The following is a 19,688-nucleotide window of genomic DNA, read 5'->3' as shown; positions in this document are numbered from 1 at the left end:
CATAATTCTCTCCAAATATAAACTACTACTTAAGTCTGAAACAAAAGCGATATTTTACAAACATCTGCACTGAACACATAACTAACACCAGACGAGGGCATGTGTGAGGAGATGAGGGAGGAGCATTGTTATGACAACACGACATGTTTTCGCCAAAAAGGTGTTTCATTGCACTTTCAAGATAAATTCCAATATGGGACTTTTGAAAAACCACCTCATGAGAGTGTAAAAACTATATATCCAAATTTGAGAGGTTTTTCTAAATAATGGTGTTTCCATTACCATTTTTGTTGCGTATTTAGGTTTTGCGCAATTCTAGATGTAATGGGAACGCAACTAGTGACACCTGTGGCTGGAATCTGAAGTGTTTTTACAGGATAAAGACTCCGTTTCCCATCACCCAGTGTCATAAAAGTGTGACTTTTGCCAAGAAATGTGTTTGGTTTGGAGAGGTCTTCTGTTTAACATAACGTTTTAATTCCAACAAACTTCAAAATAAAAAAATAAAAAAATAAAAATAAAAAAAGAGTAACAATAGTTACATGATCTGAGTTGTTCCTCATTTTTGACTCTTTTATCTGTATATGAAAAAAATAATAAATTAAAAAAAACAGGTAACAATAGTTACATGATCTGAGTTGTTCCTCATTTCTGAATCTTTTGTCTTTGATAAATAAATAAAAAAATTAATAAAAAAAATAACAAAACTTAAATGGTCTGAGCTGTTCCTCATTCCTGACTCTTTTGTCTGTATTTAAAAAAAATAAATTAATTAAAAAAAACAGGTAACAATAGTTACATGATCTGAGCTGTTCCCCATCTCTGACTCTTGTCTTTATCTAAAAAGAATAAAAAAATAAAAAAATGATAATAATAACAATAGTTACATCATCTGAACTGTTTCTAATTTCTGACTCTTTTGTCTGTATTTAAAAAAAATATTAAAGAAAATTTTAAAAAATAATAAAAACAACCCTCTTCATCTAAAAGCATGACATCATGACTCTGCATTTTAACAAACAGCTTTGGAAAAAAATTAAAAAAGAAGTCCAACACTGAGGTGATGATGCCACTGGATCCTTTTTACAAAGCGGTGATAACACCTCAAAGTAAACAGACATTCAGAACAATATCTACCACCACACTTACCGTGTGTCAGTGTGTGCGGGTTTCAGTTAAGTGTCAGATCAGAGCGACCTTCTAACATGAGAGTAAAGCAGAAAAAAAACAATAAAACTACAGATTTATGCCACGGTGAGCAGAGAAGTGTTTTATCGTGTGTAGTAGCATCTTTGACAAATGGAGGGTTATGACTCTGGAAGGGGAACTATGCAGATAAAAATGAGAAAGAAATTGTGAGAAAGTGAATAAAACTGTGGTTTGTGTTGACGGTGATGGCAGAAGATGTCACCCAGTGCGGCCGTATGGCTCGTCTGTTTGTTTTTCATAGTTTGTGGACAACACTGGAGCTCTTCTAGCAGCCTGGCCGTGCAGCGCCGGGAGCTGAACACATTAACAGGCTCTGGGGTCAGCAGCGGAAGAATCAAGAGAAAAAAGGAGAAATAAAAGAAGCAGAAGAGGCGCGGGGCGTCCCTGCCTGAGCAAACCTGGGTTCATTTCCAGTCCTTTCAGGCCGTCCTGTTAATGGCCCCACCAAATGAAAAGCCTAACACTCTCCATTCGGCCTTTATCAGGGGACTACATTTCGGGATGGGAAGTTTCTGAGTGTGACACATGGCCCCACAAAAGACCAAGGCTCGCTGAAGAATGCCGCTGCAGTTTGTACGCCTGCGACGCCCGCGGCCTCGTGTCCGAGACGAGCATTAGTGATCGCTTTTTATTAACGCTGCCATTTTGTTTTTTGTTTGGACGCAGAGAAGCCCGCGAGGACTCTCAGACATTTGTGTTTCTCGCCCCCCCTTCCCTTCTTCCTTTCTTTCTTTGACGCTTTTGTTCAAACAAAAAAAAAAAAGACAGCAAAAGTGAAATCTTCACAATCAACTTCCAATCGACGCTCGCTCCTTTTCTTCCTGACTCCTTTTCTTCTGGCCCTTGCTGCCCTTTGGCTCCTGCCCTGGCCTGCTTTTCCTCAGTTTCATCCTGATGTAGGTCATTTTACATTCGTTACCTTCAGAACACGGGACTGTGCGTAATGTAATTTGTAGAAAGGAGAGGCAGAGAAGGAGGCGACGCTAAAGAAAACGAGACAAAGAGATATAGATTAGTGCTGATAATAAGACAGAGAGGAGGAGGGGGAGTATTGATTGAGGGACAGCGGAGGAGTGATGTTGATCTGTGTCGAGTCCAACTTTCAGCTATTATCTGCTGGGGGGTGGGGTGTTAAAGGGGGGCCGTGTGTGTGAATGAGTGTGTGTGACAGAAACTATGGATGGATGGATGTGGATGCTCCTGGCACAGATGGTCCAGATCGCTGCAGGTTTCTGCACTTTGTGTTTTCCAAACTGTTTCTCATCACTCACTTTAAACTTGAGCAGATTATACAAACACCAAAAAGAAACTCATACAGAGGAAATTAAAGACTATGAATACAATAAATGTAAAACAGCCAGAGTTGTGGTTTGGGGAGTAAGTGATAAAACTGAATTTATATCTTCCAGAGACACAAGACTGTAAGATTCAGTGAGTTTCTGTGTTTTCTAATCAGAAATTTAGTTTAAAATTGACCAACACAAGATCACAGGATCTGACGGATGATGTCAAATTTGCTTTCAAAGTGTGGCTAACTTTGAGGGGCTAGCAGCAGCAACCTTCAGTCCTCCTTACAGGTTTATGTCCACATGCCTGGTCTGCTTGAGGTGTTGCGTGTCAGTTTAACCAGACTAACCTTCATTCAACAACACATACTACGATGTGATGTCTGTGCTTGTTTACATCAGTGTAGCAGAGCATCATAGATTATAATGGTAGACATTAGCTGGAGCTAGTAGGTGGTGTTCCCCTGAGCTCTAGCACCAAGACGTCATCAAGACGTGACTCTTGCCAAGATGTGCATTTGATCTTATCGGGTTGTCCAGTACCAGATTGATCTATGGCACGTCTAGGTCTCTATGACAACGCCACACCGGCTGATGAAATTTAGTAGAGAGAAGAGATAAAACACGGAGATCTGTGAATTTCTCTGCTGAAAACGATTTCTGTGATTAATTTTATAGTGATGGTGGACACAGAAGCCTAACTGTCGGACAGAAAAAGGACAGAAGAGCAGAAGAAGCTAATTAGCCTTTAGCTTGGGCTGTATCACTCTAAAACACAGAGGCTAAGCTGTTTGTGCTAATGTTGATTCCAACCCACAGTCAGCAATTATTCTGCAGTGGTCTGTTCAAACTTGAGAGTCTTTCAATAAAATGAAGAGTGAGGTTACGTTAGCTCTGATTGGTAGATGACTGGCAGGACATAACCAGGATTTATTGATGTTACACATTACAGACATGTCTCAGAGCACCGGGCTGCTAGCTGCACTAAATATAAACAGCTACTAAACTACTCACAAACTGACAGTGTTTACTTATTGTCACGTTAGCCTACAGATACGCAGAGCACCAGGCTAACATATAGCCGGCTGCTACAACGTTAGCTTGATATCACGTTTCAAACTGTAGCGCTACGTAACTGTACTGATAAATACCTTATATCAGCACATTGTATCCAGTAAAAGTTGTCTTGGATAAAGTAATTTTGTTTTGATCTGATCTTCATTTAATTCCAAAACAAACACACACGCCTCACTAAAAGTAATGTACGACAGTGAGCGTAGACCCCGGGCCACAAGGTGGCGAGGGAGTGCAATCAAAACAGATTCTCCTCATAGCAACTTTAACTCTCCCAATTTATTTATTAATAGTTACCCCGAGCTGTTGTTTGAAAGGTACACTTATCCTGACAGACAGAAAAGTTGCGAAAGTAAGTAAATGATTGTTTTTCGTTTCTACTTCAGCTATAATAAATTTACCTCTGATGCTAACGTTATGACATGACTGATTCATAAAGCTGAATATAAGATGACATATTATGGTAAATAGAGAAATATAAGGGCTGTAAGGAAAATCACAAGGTGACATCCCTACAAAGCTTTTTTTTCTGTGTCTGTTGGGATAATTAACCTCGGTTGTGGCTGTACCTTCGTTGTGTTGTGGCGTTTGCTAACCGTCTGAAACCTACCGGCCACGGTAGGCGGGTGTCAACAATCAAACTTTGTAAACTCAGTTTGTAGTTTAGTGACCAGAAGGCGAGCAGAGTATCTATTTACAGCCTGGTGTGATCTGAGACGTGTCTGTACCCAGTTTCAGGACACGTTTGATTCATTTAACTTAAAAAATAAATAAATAAAGAAACTGTTTTTTCTCCTGACTAGGATATTTGTCACTTGTATGCAGGGGGCTGGATGGTCATCTGTGCTTGATTACATCTGATTGGTAGTGCATTGTACACAGTGATAGCAGATGTTAATTGGAGCTAGAGCTTCGGACTGTCTGTTTGGTGTTGATCACAGGGACACCTTGAGTCAAATTGAAAGTGTTCTTCTAAAAAGAAACTACATTTCCCATGAGCACCGTCACCCACTGTCATCAAGGAGTGATTCTTACCAGGGCCTGCATTTCTTTTGGAGAGCAGATCTTCTTTCTAACGCTACTTTTTCTTTGTTCGAGGATGCAAAGCAAAGAGGTAATGTGTTTAATGACAGTTTTGTAGCACTATTGTTTGAAAAAGGAGAAACAGCGTTTAGAAATAACCAGTTTTTGCACTGATAACCTCACTTTAAATTGTGGATTATGAACAGACACAAATATAAAAGCAAGACCATAGTCCAGTCAGAGTCTTTAAGTTCATTAGGAGCTAAATCAGTAGGCGTGAGGTTTATATCTGTCTTTGTGTTTGCGTCATATTTTCAACATGTGAGGATGTCAGAGTGTGTGTCCGCGGTGTGTGTGAGTGATGAGGTGGGGCAGGTGGGGCTGGTTTTCTGCGCTCGATCTCTCCATATCTGTCTCGTCTTGGCCTCATCGGTATCATCACGGCAGCAGTCACATCCATGTGACACGCTGCTCTGAGAGCCGGTGTCGGCGGCTGATGGCAGGTTATTGATGCAGACGAAGAGGAGGAGGAGAGCGTTTCAGTTTCAGGTGCACCCGGCTGAGAGATGTGTCTTGATCTGTCTGTCGGAGCATGGCAGCGCTGACGCAGATGATGTCAGAGCGAGGGGAGATGGAGATGAAGATGGACAAGCCCATCAGCCTCCGTTCGGATGAGCGAGGTTTCAAAAACAAGCGCAACTCTGGGAAAAGTTTGATGCTTCCTCTGCTGGAACAAAGTGAGGCTGAGACAAATGGACAGTTTGGACGTCTCTCCTCAGGATCGACCACCTGCTCCCTCAAAAAACACAACTGGCAGGTGTAAACAACCCTGCAAAAAAACAACTTCAGGGCCGAGTCTTGACCTCAAACATGCTCGCCTGTTCATCCTGAGGATGGACATTTTTATCCAAGTAGATCTCAGGTCAGAGGTCAGAGCCAAACATCCTCACAGCCTCCGATGAATTCTGCTTGTTTTGGACTCGTAACGCTGGTCAGTTTGACTTTTGTTTTTAACTGCCAGCTGCATCCAACAGGTAGGAGGTGACAGGAAGTGATGTCTGATAACCATCCACGTCTTTTCTTCAGGGTTCTTACCTCAGATCTGAAAAGTTACGAGAGGTCAGCTGCAAAAACTCTGCCCATGACCGAGGTTATTATAGTTTATGAAAACTAATGAAGTAACAAAAATAAGGGGAGATAAAACATGAAAGGGAAAAAGTCCTTAGTGTTTATTATTTTGAGTGGAGATTAAATGGTTTAGTTTTCTGGGAGTACGCATCAGAGCCTATCTGGGATTACTGTGAAAATGACCGTGTCTCTGATAGGAGGAAGTGTTTCTCCGCGGAAAGTGATACAGTATGTAAAATGTTCCTTAAGGGGAAAAATCCTACTTATCACAAAGTCTATTTGAAAAACTAACACAGGGAGGCTAACCCAGCTTGCCTGGTTAAGGTCAGAGACAGGGCCCCGGTCAGGCAGAACAGCGAAGCACAAGACAACTGTAGGACAGACACTGATACAGAGCTTTCTGTTATATAAGCATCATTATTTATCTGCCGTTGTAGGGATTGGTACCGAATTATGTACTTTTTTAGGTGGGTATTGGTTCACGTAAAACCAAAAGGTATCATGTTTCGGTACTTAAATGCATCCTTGTGACTGTGAGGGAGTGTAAGAGAAGGCAATTTTCCATGCTGGACATAAACACAGCATTACAAGGTTAAATATTAAAGAACAAATATGTTACATTGAAAAGAACTTATATTTTATTATTAAACAAATTGATATTTTTTACCACATCAACACACAAAAGTACCGAAAATTGGTCGATGAGTACCCATACTGATTGCCAGGTACCGGGAATCGGAACTGTATTGTTTTTAAATGTGAAAGGTACCCACATGTCATCGTAAAATAATTTTTGAAAATGGTGTGATGATGACAGTTTTAAGACACAATATGTTTTTTTTTGTTTTGTTTCATTTTTTGACATTTCTAAACCCGTCCCTGACAACTATCCCATACAACAGGGCTGTCCAATTTGGGGCCCGTGGGCCAAAGTTGGCCCAAGAGCATTTTTTTCTGCACGCTGCCCATGTTTGATTTTTTATTACATATATATTTTTAATTAATGTAAATTAATGTAATACAGTAGTCATTTATGGGGGGAAAAGGCCTAAAGCAGGTGTCCAGTTTGATTACTATTCTTTATTTTAAAAGGATGGAAAATGCAGTATTTTGGTTTCAGAGGAGCATGCTGTGTCCAGTGTTGTTTAGGTTGTATAGGCACTAAATATCTCTGAAGACATTGGCCTAATATTTGTGCCATGTATGTTCAGTAACCTCATGCTGTGAAACACAGGAAAAAAAAGCATTTTAATTTTCAAAATTACTTGTATGAGTATTGTTCTTACTTGTATTGATTTTAACAGTCGTAAAGTGTCTTTGAGTTCTTGAAAAGCGCTATATAAATAACATTTTATTATCTTGTTATTATATTATTATTCTGCACACTTATTCTATAAGAATATTTAATATCATGCACTGCAACATGAATGTTTAGTTTTGGCCCGTGGCCCTCCACCCTGATTCTTTTTTTGGCCATTCGCTGAAAAGAATTTGGGCACTCCTGCCGTATTACAAAAAATACTAAAACTGACACTAAAATGATAAAAACAAAACAAAAACTGAGAATATTCAAAGATGAAAAAACTACACTTACCATATACCTCACCGTAAAAAACTAATTAAAACCAAAGCAATACTGAAAACAGAATGTCAAAATGAAATAGAAATGGAAACTAATGAAAATGCAAAACTATCAACGATCCGTCTGTTCTTCTCCGTCATCACTGCTTTTATCTCTCGCTGAAGCTAGCATGGGGATAAAAACTGCTGCTAATTCCTTGTTGTGTAGCTGTGACCCTGTTTCGTTAAGTCTTGTTGAGTCATTTACATCTGTATAGTTGAGCAGAGTTCCTTATAGCCCCCATAAAAATTTTCTTTGAGAAACTGAGCACAAAAAGTAAGAAAACTTGTATTTGGAAGTTTTTTCTTTGATGCAAAAATGCCTCTTGGCAATGGATCTTAATCTATTGAATTGGAGCCACAATTATATAGAACACACATTAGATGGACGAGCAGCAGGGCTGAGTATGTGGGTTGAGTCCACGACAAATTTGCAGAATCTTCCGCGCTGATCCCAAACAAACTTATTCTGACTTTGACTCATCTAAATCAGTCAAACCTGTACAGTAAGACCCATGCTCATTGGCACCTGAGCGTCAGCACTATAGACTGTATATAGAGTGGAAAGCGTGGCTTCGCCATTTACTATTGTACGGTTTTGAAGCTAAAATACCCCCGTCACAGGCGCCGCCATTGGCAGCCAGAGTCTGTGCAGTAAAGGCTATGAGAGAATCTGAGTGGAGCCAGGTGACAAAAAAATATATTTTTTTCTTTCGAGAGTCTAATCTCCCTCCTGACATATTTTACAATCCTCGAAAAAATACACAAGAATGGCAGCTGTCAATCATCGTTAAACGTGACGTAAAACCTCGTTTTAACCTCTTATAACTGATAAAAACAATCTTTCGGATGTGGAGAAGTGAGAAACATTTTTATGAAGTGTATTTCTTTCTTAAAGTTTGACCACAGCCCATCTGGAATGACTGGGGAGATGGATTTTTTGACCTATACTGCAGCCAGCCACCAGGGGGAGCAGTTTTTGTGGCAACCTTACTTCGAGCCGAGCAAGATAACGTCCATTTTATTTTACAAAAAAACAAAAACAAACAAACAACAACAAAAAAACAATAGTTAATGGCAGAATGAGCTGTTTGGCATCGACAGAGAAGATTTGGCAAATTTTTTACTGGAGCAACCCACAAATACATGTTCCTTACAACCATGGGATTTAAAATTTCCAAGAAGTACTGTTGCAACAAAGAAATAACCTACCAAATCATCCCTTGTTATGCTAAGTTTATTTGCTGTGTAACCTGTTCTGTGTTTATGATGACATGTTTGTGTTTGAAATCAGTTTTCTATTTCAGGTAACGGCTAAGGAGACAGAGCTTCAGATACCTATGTTCAACGAATTAAAGAAGCTTTCTCTGTGACCTGTGCTCCAACGTCTCCTTTTTCAGCTTTGTGTATCTGAAGAATATAAAGCTGTAGGCACTGATGTTTCAGCACGCTGTCACCTGTGCTGTTAAAGAAGGTGTGTTTAAACGGGAATAAGAAAACCGACTTCCACACGGACTCCTCCAGCTATTGTCCCTTAAAGCAGCTCTCCCTGCTGCAGCTTTTTTTTGTCTGAAAATGTGCTCTCACTCGCCGTGAGCACGTTTTTCTAACTTCTAACTCCAGTGGGGTGAAGTAGGATGACCTCTTTTTTTTTCCCTTTGCAGGTTGCCATGGTGATTTGTAGTATCAGAGCTCCATTGATGATGGCTTTTTATAGTCGTCACGCACGCACGCAGAGTTGACTGAAGGGAGTCAGATCAGCTGTTTCTGGAAGCTTCCGTCTCTCTGGGTTCAGCGGCTCAGAGTTCAGGGTTCTGGCTCCGTGTTGGTCAAACAGGCTCTGGGCTTCGTGTGTGAGGCCCCAACATGACTTTCACTTGTGCACAGGTTCATTATGTGCTCTTGCACACCGGTCGATAACATCTGACGCTGCCGTGCGCCTGCTCTTTGTGCTCGGAGATGTTTGAAAACAGTCCTGAGCAGGAGACGCACAAAGGAGACTCCCGGCGTCTGTGCTCTCATTGTCTCACCTGCTCACTGCACGCCATTAACCTTCAAAGAAAGCAGAGGAATGGCTCCTTTGTGTTGAAAATGCATGAAGATGATTTTATTAATGCTAAATAACCCGTCTTTGTGTGCCGGAGCTCGTCTGTGTGTACTCACGCAGTCATTAGTATAATTTAACCTCTGCAGCGGTTTCTTTGTAAAGATGGCGGCAGGGCGACAAACGAGTCCGCAGGTTCACCAACACAATCACTGCTGCAACGGGAATGACTTTCTGCCAAGCTGCCGCACACACACACATATTCAGACACACACACACACACAGAGCGGCACTTAGCACCCAGTTAAGAGCTATTTCAGGGACACCTTCTATTTCCTCCTGCAAACAGCGTGTCAGCACCTCTCGCCATTAACGCTTCAATCTGTTCCATTAAACGCTAACGAGCGGCGGAGAGAACAGGCCGCCGCCGTGCCAAGTGACACAAATACAGCCGTAATCAGCTCTCAGTGTGACGCTCTTCATGTCACAATGCTCGGGCCAGGAGGAGGCCCCGCGCAAATGTGAGACAGTGTCCGCGACACACACACGCGGATAATGGATGAAATGATTTGTAGGAGAACAGGAAAATAAATATTAGGGCGAGAAATGGTGAGAAGGAAAAAGACAAACAAAGGAGAGATGACGGAGTAAAAGATGGGCAGGAAGAAAAGGAAATACGATGATAATACATCCAGGACAGGGGGCTGATGGGAAAATTTACACAGTTGCAGGTTTGTACAATAGTTTGTTTCCCGACAGTGATGAAAATTATGATGACCCAGTGCATGTTTCATATTACAGATCTTAGTATCCAGAATATTGCCAGGATCTGGATCGTACTTTTACGTCTGTCAGTAATGATGGTGACCTTGTGTTGTATGGTTTTGCAAAGCAATCTGACAATTTATGGTGGAGTTATATACACATATGGTGAAAACAGCCCTATCTCACAATGATAAAGAATCCTTTAAAAAAGTCCTGGATCCAGACGGTGACCTGGATCATCTCCAAAATTCAATCACTTCTTCCTTATCTTAATTTGAACATTTCCTGAAAATTTCATCAAGATCTGTCTGTGACTTTTTGAGTTATAGACAAACTCTCCCTCTTGGTGGAAGTAAGAAACGGATGGAAAAATGAACCTGGTGGGCAGATGACAAAGGAAAGAGAAAAGAGGACAAACACCTATTTTGAAGAAGGGAGGTTGATAGTAAAATAAGGAACCTTAGGGATCAAACCTACTGATTGGGGACGCTGGTTTCTGGTTCCCTCCTCTGCAGTTTGTGGTTTTGTTCTGTGGCGGTGGGACCGGTTTGTAGGACTGCCCAGTGGCTCTGTACATGGCCTGGACCCACAGCATCCGGTCCTGCTCGTCATCACAAGCAAACATGACCAGGTCGCCTTCCCTCACGGCGTTGAAAAACACCCGGCCACCCTGCAGACCTGAGGAAAGGGGTCAGGGGAAAGTCAATACTCTGGAAAAAAAATCTACATCTGGGCTTTTATTTTGAAGGACTGAGCCTCTTCTGATCCCTGCAGTTTCTCCCTTCACCCCCTCTTCACTGGTGAGATTTTCTGATTCAGGGTGTGCGTGCTGTGAATCCTGGCAGACTTGAGTCTGTGAGGAGTCTGCAGCGTTTCACCTTCATCAGATCTCATCTGCAAGGACGCGGGGCTGAAAAGGATGAAATGCTGTGACCTCACTTGTTGAGGATGATATAACTGCAGTCGAGATCTTGACCCTGAAATCTCTCGCTGAGATTTTTTTTTACTGAGGTGCTGAAACTGAGTTTACATCACAGACAGTTGCAGTCACAGGGACTTTGGTAAATAAACCTTCAGTGTGTGAGCTATTCTTAGTTTTAGGAGTAAAATCCAAATGTTTGAACAATTCTGCTCTAGCGGCCATAGACACTGGAGTGTGTTTCCTGTTGTTGCAGTGTGTCAGGGCTCAGGTGTGTGTACCTGGCTGAGGGTCGCAGTAATCCACCGTGTTTCCCTCCAGCTGCATCAGCTCCTGAGGCTCCGCCTTCTTTTCTCTGTAGCTGCACATGGCGAACGTGTACTGACTCACCTGCAGGTTAAACACACAAACACAGTCATTATTTCATTTCATTTTTGAGACAGTGATGACCTGACATGTTCCCAGTTTCACTCACAAAAATTAAAATGTGAACATGAAATAAAGAAAGGTGTTTTTTAAGGCTGGTGTCTCAGAAATGTTTTCTAAAACTAAGCCAAAGGTCTGCAACCTGCAGCTCTGGAGCCTCATGAGGCTCTTTGACTCCTTTGTAAGTGGCTCCTTGTAGCTTAAATTTTTTTATTGAAAAAAATATTAATAATTTGAAAATATTATTGGAAATTTATTAAATTTCAACTTGTATAATTTTTTTTTTGAAAATTTCAATCATTTTTTTGCAGTTTGTACATTTAAAATATTTTTTAGATTTTTGCTGATTTTTCAGAATTTTTGCAAAATTTTTGAAATTCAATTTTTGACTTTTTTTCAAATAAAGACAAAAGTCCATTTTTTAAGGTTTTGCAAATTTCAATGATTTTTTAAAATTTTGCAAAATTTTACAAATTATTTACATTCTATTTTTTGACTTTTGCACATTTTTTAAGTTTTCTGAAAGAGGTTGAATTTTTTTGCAAATTTATAAAATTTTTAAACTTCGTAAATTTTGCAAATTTATGACATTTTTGACATAACAATAACAATTCTTTATTTTTTTAAATATCTGCAAATTTATTAGAAAAAGAAAAAAAAACATTACATGTTCAATTTGACAAACGCAAAAAATATTCAATTTTTGTTTTGTGTAGAGTTTTAAACACATTATGTCTTATATTATATTATGTGTCCTATATCCCAGTATGCTGTACATATTCCTGATGCACATTTTATCCCAGCTCTTTTTTTTACATCTACATCTCTTAATTTATCTTTTTTTAATGTCATGTTTATATGTCATTTTTGTGTCTACCTCTTGTGCTAGAGAAAACAACTGCCAAGTTGTTACAAGTTCCTTGTATGTGTTGCATACTTGGCAATAAAACCCGATTATGATTGTGATTCTTAATTGTGAAGATAAAGTAGATTTTGTGGCTCCAGGTGAGCTGAGGCAAACTGGCTCTTGCGATGGTAAAGGTTGCAGACCCTGAACTAGGTGCTCCTCTTTCAGACTTTCTCCCTGGGCTTGCTGCACCTCCTCTAATCTTGAGATGAGAGTTGAGAGTTTTCTAATTAATCACAGATCCATACACACCATCTGCTCAGTTTCTTACCTGGACGAGGACGAAATATCGCTTCTTCCAGCGTTTCCAGACTCTCTGACCCACAGCGTACAGGTACCTGGAACACAAACAGGACAAGACGAGACCTTAAGGGAGGAATCAGACTTTTATTCATCTCTTTTTGGCCTTTTTTGACCTTTTAACCACAACATTAATGTGTTTTGAGAGATTTGCAGTCACTGACGACAGTGTTTGGTGTGAAAATGAGCAAACTTGGTCTCAAAACTTCAAAGAAACAAAAAATGCTCCAAGTTTTATTTCCTTCCTTCATCATTTTTACTGAATCTCAAAGCTTTTCTTCCTCCTAATCCTGTCTTCAAATCTTGCAGCTACTCAAAAACACAAGAAGTCAACAACCTTGCATTAAAAATATTAAGTGTATTTGACTCTGGCGCGAATTACAGACACTCTTGTCTTTTATTTACAAGTTTGACTTTATTATATTGATAAAACGCTGAGTGAAATGATTTTTTTCATATTATCTTAGCTAAAATACTCAGAGGTATGCACAGCCACAGATATAGAGGCTAAAAGTGGACACATCTGATGAGGACAGGGAGGAGATTAAAGAGGTAAAGATGATAAAATTCATTTGAGTTTTAGGATAAAATAATGACAACATAAAAGGGCTTTAAAGAAAGATTTTGTCAACATTGAGGAGCTGTTTTTTGGATGTCAGGGTATAAATCAGAAACCGAGCATAAAAAGAAAAATGTGCTTTCATTTTTAAACTCCTGACACTTCCAAACACTCTTGGCTTAAAAGCTTTGGATGGAAATATAATATTTCACTTTCTTTAAGGACATCTGAGCGTCTTTCTGCAGCAGAGGCCCCAGCCGTCCGTCAGGTGATGTTTATGTGAGAGTCTTCCTCTCCTTTTAAAAGCGCCTCAATTCATCACATTTTTCTATCACAACAGCACATTACAGCGTTATTCCTCCCCCAGCTGTGAACACCAATAACGCATTAACCTGCCCCCCCACCGTCCTCTAAGTATGAGTCTAAAAGGAGCCAGTAATGAGAGAGGCCGTGACACAGACAGCAGCTCATCGAGGAGGACTCCAGGAAAATGGAAGGCTGACCGCTGTGGCCTCTGGATCGATGGCTGCTCCCGGGCCTCCTGAAGCGTGGGATTCAGGCAAGTGCAAGTGAGGAAAATCAATCGATGGCGAGACCTCTTTCTTCAGCCCTGCCGCCCGCCCTTAAAGAAAAGGCCTCCAGTCAAGGCTGCGGCGCGTCTGGACAGAGAATCTGGGCCACGCAGGGTTAACATGTGGCAGCGCTCGCCGGCCACTTGTGAAAATGATTTGGCCGTCCGTTCTCCTGCAAACATCCATTCAGCTGCTCCACGCCGCGCTGATGGACTGGAGACGGCGAAGAGTTCACTGCAGGCATTTAACAGTCCTCGCTGCAAAAAAACATCCGTCTTTAACTGGTCATTTAGCCGGATATTCACTCTTTATCACATATTCTCATAACGAGCATTTAGGAGGCAGGGCCAGAGGAAAAAAAAAAGTTTTACTCCTCAAAGTGTGACAAAACCTCCAGATTAAGCATAAAATATTATTGTGACTCTTACCAGAAAAAAAATTACTAAGAAATATTTCCTTTTACATTTAACAAATTATTTTAAATTCTAACAAAATAATCTGTCTATAAAAGACTGATAACCATATAATCTGGAGGACACCAACAGAAATTTTATTTAATTTTTTTTCTCTTTAATTCTTTCTTTTTCCTTTTTTTATTTTTATTTTTTTAATTTTAATTTTTTTTATTATTATTATTTTATTTTTTTTTTTTACAGTTTTTTAGATTAGCTGAAAAAACAGCTAAATTCAAACAATCTGATTCTTTTTAAGGAGGTTAAAAGCTGATGATGGAGATTTTGTGGAATTAAAAATAATAAAACACTATTTTTTTTCTCCAGGCATTCAGTTCCCTGAATTATATCCCCTTGTTTTCAAAGCTAAAGGGATTTTTTAAAATAAGTTTGTTTTAGTTTCCACTAATCAAAAAGCTCACCACATAAAAAGTTTGAATTCATTTTTAAATAATAAAAATAATAAATAAAAAATCCTGTATAAAAGGGAGAATTTTTCTGTTTTCTGTGCTTATGAAATCAGATGTATAAAAGTGTTCTCGTTCAGGTGTCTACCTTTAAAATAATCCAGCAATAAACGGAGCATCTGGACCTGACTGCTGCTCACTCTGAACAGGTGACAGGTAAACATTTCTTCACTGTCTTCACCTCGCTCATAAAACAACAATGAAAAAAAGAATTGAAGAAAAAAGAAAAAAAAAATCTTCCATCCACAGAGACGCACATGAACACTGATCTAAACTTTATCAACCTTATAAAAAAGAAGAGAGGGACAGAAATATGAAATATATAAAATATATGCATGAAAATCCAGTTTAGACTTTAAATTAACCTCATTAATTTAACCCTTTAATTATCAAAACTTATTTTTTAAATGGTTTGGTTTTAATTTGATAGTTCTGACTTCATAATATTAATATCTGTTTCATTATTTAGAATTTGACCCTAATGATTATGACTTTTATACTCACACTGTTGAATTTTTAATCTCTTTTTTCATCAATTTCATTGATTTAATTTCTATCATAAATGTATTAATTAATTTATACCATAATACTTATTTTTTAAATCAAAGATGAATTTTTAATCTCATGATTTAATCTTTTATTCTATAATTTTTATCTTTAACATGACATTTTGACCTTTTTTTTTCCATTTGTATTCCTTTATCTAAAACATCTGAATTTCTCAAATTGTCAACCCCTGATTAATTAATCTCAGAATGTATCATTTTATCCTAAATTTATCCATCTTCCTGTTATTTTTTTGTTTTCTTTTCATTTTCATAATGAATATATTTTTTGATCAACACATCTGACTCTCATCTCTATCTTTACCCTATCCGCACTTTCGTCTTGTATTTTAGATGATTAATCTCAAATTTATACCTTCGTTCTCAAAATTCCAGTGTGTTATCTCAAATTTTCCTTTGTGACCTAATTTATTTTCATTCTATTTTAACATTTTTTTTGTTGACAATGATTTAAAACAATAAACACTTGGTCTGTTCTCACTGAAATTGACTTTTGGAGTCACCTCTTTTAAACAGGACAATTTACAGACTGAACATTTGATGAATTTATCCATGTGATGAGGTTTATTTTTGTTTCCTAACCCCAAAACAAACAATGAGTTTAGTCTTTAAGGGAGAATATGAGTCTTATTTTCAAACACACAGGCTCCTTTTCCAGCGTTTGGAGGTTTACAGAGGCTGAAGAATGAAATACCCCAAAAGTCAAGAAAAATGTAAACACATGATTCAATCCTTCAGCAAGTCACTGGTTGTGTCTTCAAGAAATTTAAAAGGAGACAGTTTTATTACAGGACAAGGAGCAGGATGGAATCATGAGGACTACCAGAGTCACAAAGAGACTAACACTGACCCCCTGTGGTAAGTCGAGAAACTGCATCCAACATTTACCTTTCCTCCTCCGCTGAATAGAAAACATCCACCTTTTCTAATTCACTGCAAAGATTTTCTTTTCTAACCTTGAGGTGTTTCAACTTAAAAACTTCCTGTCTTCTGAGGAAGGTCAGAGTGAAAACGTCACGAAAAGATGGAGTTTGGTAAATGTAGGAATCTGTATGTTGTGTGTTTGAACTTTTTTTTTTTTTTTTTTTCCAAAAAAGTTACTCAAGGTGGATTATATAATCTTTTTTTTTTTTTTTTTTTTTTTTTTTTAGATCTGAAGGATCTTCAACAGTTTAAGAAACAATTCACATACGCTTCTTTCTACCTCACTCAGAAGATACAGAGAGGTACAAGCACTAACGCTCACAGATTTATCAACATGTGCTCTGAATAAATGAGCACTTTATTTTAAAAGTTCAGTGCTTTTGTTTCTGAGACGATTTGTTTAAAGTGTCATTTAATTTTTTTCTGCTTGTAGCTTTAAACATGTGTCTCTGGTTGTTAACTGTGTGAAGAAAAGTGTTTTGCTCCAGTTTACATAGAGTTTTATAAGGAGGTGAGAATAAACTGAAAATCGGAATCTGTGAAAAAAAAAACATTCAAATGAAACAATTACCACTATGCAAAAGAAACACACCAACTTTCTAAGTCAAAGTCAGTACTTTATAAAATCCAGGCACGTTCCCTCCTTGAAAGTTGAAAATTAGGTTTTGCTGCCACCTGCTGGTAGAATCTGAGAACTGCACAACTTACTGGAAATTCTGCTAAGGCTTGACAGAATTTAAAGTTTTTTTCTCATAAATTCCAAATCTTTAAAAATCAAATGTTAGCTCCACTTTAGGATTTTCGCCCCAGGACACAAGCGTGAAAGTTGTTTCACCCTAACTTAGAAGGAAAATCACAAGCGCTGCACGTACTTTATAAATGTCTTAAAGATACAGTAAAGGCGGATAATCTATGACTTTGACCACAGATAATCTGCTGTCATTGAGCTCTGCTGTTTACATTTTGAAAGGTGCTAATAAACACAGTACTTAAGCCACAACCACAAACATTATTTGAGTCTGATTCCACACAGTTAATGAACAGTCACAGTCTTTGGATCCATATGACGAGAGAAATGCTGCGTCATGTCTGATCAGAGTGTTTTTGTGGTGTGAAAAATATCAAACATGCTGTCATGATCTGGACTAAAAGGTGAGATAATATCCAGAATTAATTAATGTGTATTACTCACTTTTAGCCCAGTTTTGTGAAAAAACTTATGGATCAACTCAACCAAGTCCATATAAATCTTTGAAATATGACCATATCCAGATCATCAGAGCTGTCAGGTAGACTTCTTATTTTATACTTTGTCCACAGGGGGCGCCAAAATACAGTCAAACAAAATAACCTGACAGCTCCTCTAACTAAACTATTTTACATTTAATATTGAAGTTTTTTGATGAAATACTTATGTTATAATATTTTGTTAAAAAATGAGGTTATTCTCAACAACGTTTTGATTCAGACATCACATTTGACTCAGCCCTGTATATTTATTTTCAGTGTTGGGAATAACGGCATTAAAAATAACAGCATTCAAAATAACAGCATTCAAAATAGCAGTGTGACTAACGCTGTTACTTTTCCAGTAACGGGCAATCTAATTAACTACTATTTCAAACGTTATGACGTAGTTACTGAAAGTGAAACTATTTATCTGACCTGGCTCGCGCAGCCAGACACAGGACAGGAGCTGCAAATAAATGTGGGGAAAAGCGGCAGACACATTTTGACTTGAAAAAATAATAGAGATGACAGGATTATGCTTAAAGATAAGGGGTTAATCAGGGGAAATAACAAGTCCAAAGTGGAGTGGGGGACAGGGTTAAAAAACATGAGAATCCCAGGGCAGGAACTGCAAATATAATGTACGCAAATCCGGAGCGGCCTGTTGGATTAAAACTTTTTTTTTTTTCTTTTTTTTTATGATGGGTGTAAACAGACACTTTAACGCCATGGATGTAAAAGGCAAGAACAGACATATAAACATTATGTCCCAGAGAAAATCTGCTCAAAACCGGTAAATTGAAGGTTTTTCAAAAAAAGTAACACAAAAACTACTTTCTCCAGAAACTAATAACATTTATGAAGGGGTAATTCTGTTACTTATTTAATCACTTTTTTGGAAAAGTAACGAGTAATTATAACTAATTACTTTTTGAAAGTAGTTTGCCCAACACTTTATTATAGTCAATGTCTCATGTTTCAACAGGTGGACGCTGGATCTCCAGTTCCACATTGAACCAGCAGGTGGAGCTATTCGCTTGCAAATAATCGAGACGCCATCCTGACATAAAAACACTTTTAAAACATTTAATGTTTCTTTCTTTCTTGTGTTTTCATAAAGCCTGTTTGCTTTTCTTTTCCTTTTGAATGTTAAGCCTGAATCTTTTTTTTATCGAATAAAACTTAGATTTGAATAAACCTGATGTCGCAAAGGTGTGACATAGATTAATAATGATTTTTCTTTCAGGTGCAGTAGAGTCAATGTTAGCTCTTTAAATAACTGTGTTATGTTTGTTATTTTCTGTTAAGTACAAGAAGTTAAGAAATTAAATCAGACGACCTTCTCCAGCAGTTTTATAATTATAACAGGAGTCTGATTTAAGCTCATGATTCTTTGTTTTGGTTCAGACTGATTCAAAATGTTCACCTCAGCGACAAAGTGATGACTAATCTCACAACAAATCAAACATCAGAGGTGTCGTCTGTCAGTGTCAGGGTTTCTCCTGGGAGGAAACTTTAAAAGTTGTTTTTCAGTCTAATTCTGACTCACTGAGTGGTAAGAGTGTAAAAGTTCAAACTTTTCAGAAAATGAGGGTTTTGTCTGTAATCAGACCTGGTTGTCTCCTGTTGGAGGAGTAGAAGGGATGAGAGATAAAAGGGAACAGTGGTCTCTGATTGCTTCAGTGATTGTTCTGTTCAGACCGTCTCGCTCAGACTCTGCGACTCACCCGCTGTGCTTCATGTTGGGAGGTTTGTCCATGCGGACGGCCAGTTTGATCTTCAGCTCAGAGTCCTGGCTGCTCTTTGGGACGACCATCCGGTGGAACTCGGCCTGTTTGGGACTGTTTGTGGTCGGATTCAGGATCACCTGAGGAGACAGATACGTAAACAGGGTTTATGAAAATCCAGCATGTGCACGTACTTTAGACTCGATCCATCATTATTCTGCTTGTTCCTCCTCATTCCTGCCCCTCTAAGCTCTCCGTCCTGCCTTGTCCAATCAGAATCAGGCAGTAATTAATGAAGCCAAACATTCACAGTGAGTGTGATTACTCCTGGGGAGGTTTCAGATGCTTTGAATATTTCATGACGAGCTCCTCCTCAGTAATTCTGGAGACTCATTTTTCTCTTGTGGTGATTAAAAGACAGTTCGACCTGCTTTGATCACTCCATGATGTTAGTCTGCCTCTGAAAAGTCTCCTTTTTCTCTTCCAGGTC

General features: G+C 38.7%; 1 protein-coding gene across 2 annotated transcripts in view; it reads right to left on the bottom strand.

Moving 5' to 3' along the window:
- cadps2 (Ca++-dependent secretion activator 2) overlaps positions 1–19,688 on the bottom strand; it is a 263,694-nt gene that overhangs the window by 97,384 nt on the left and 146,622 nt on the right. For both annotated transcript variants that reach the window (XM_074677121.1, XM_074677122.1), the window contains exons 8-11: positions 19,199–19,338; positions 12,673–12,739; positions 11,350–11,458; positions 10,627–10,827 (exon numbers count right to left, since the gene is read on the bottom strand). In XM_074677121.1, the coding sequence (XP_074533222.1) occupies positions 10,627–10,827; positions 11,350–11,458; positions 12,673–12,739; positions 19,199–19,338 (517 nt within the window). The remainder of the gene's footprint in view (positions 1–10,626; positions 10,828–11,349; positions 11,459–12,672; positions 12,740–19,198; positions 19,339–19,688) is intronic.

This window comes from Halichoeres trimaculatus, unplaced genomic scaffold (genome assembly GCF_033239565.1).
Source record: "Halichoeres trimaculatus isolate MK-OKI-2021-1 unplaced genomic scaffold, fHalTri1.1 fHalTri1_scaffold_10, whole genome shotgun sequence".
In the NCBI taxonomy this organism is placed as follows: domain Eukaryota; kingdom Metazoa; phylum Chordata; class Actinopteri; order Labriformes; family Labridae; genus Halichoeres; species Halichoeres trimaculatus.
Note: the sequence above shows the minus strand (reverse complement) of the source record. Positions and strands in the feature narration are given on the sequence as shown.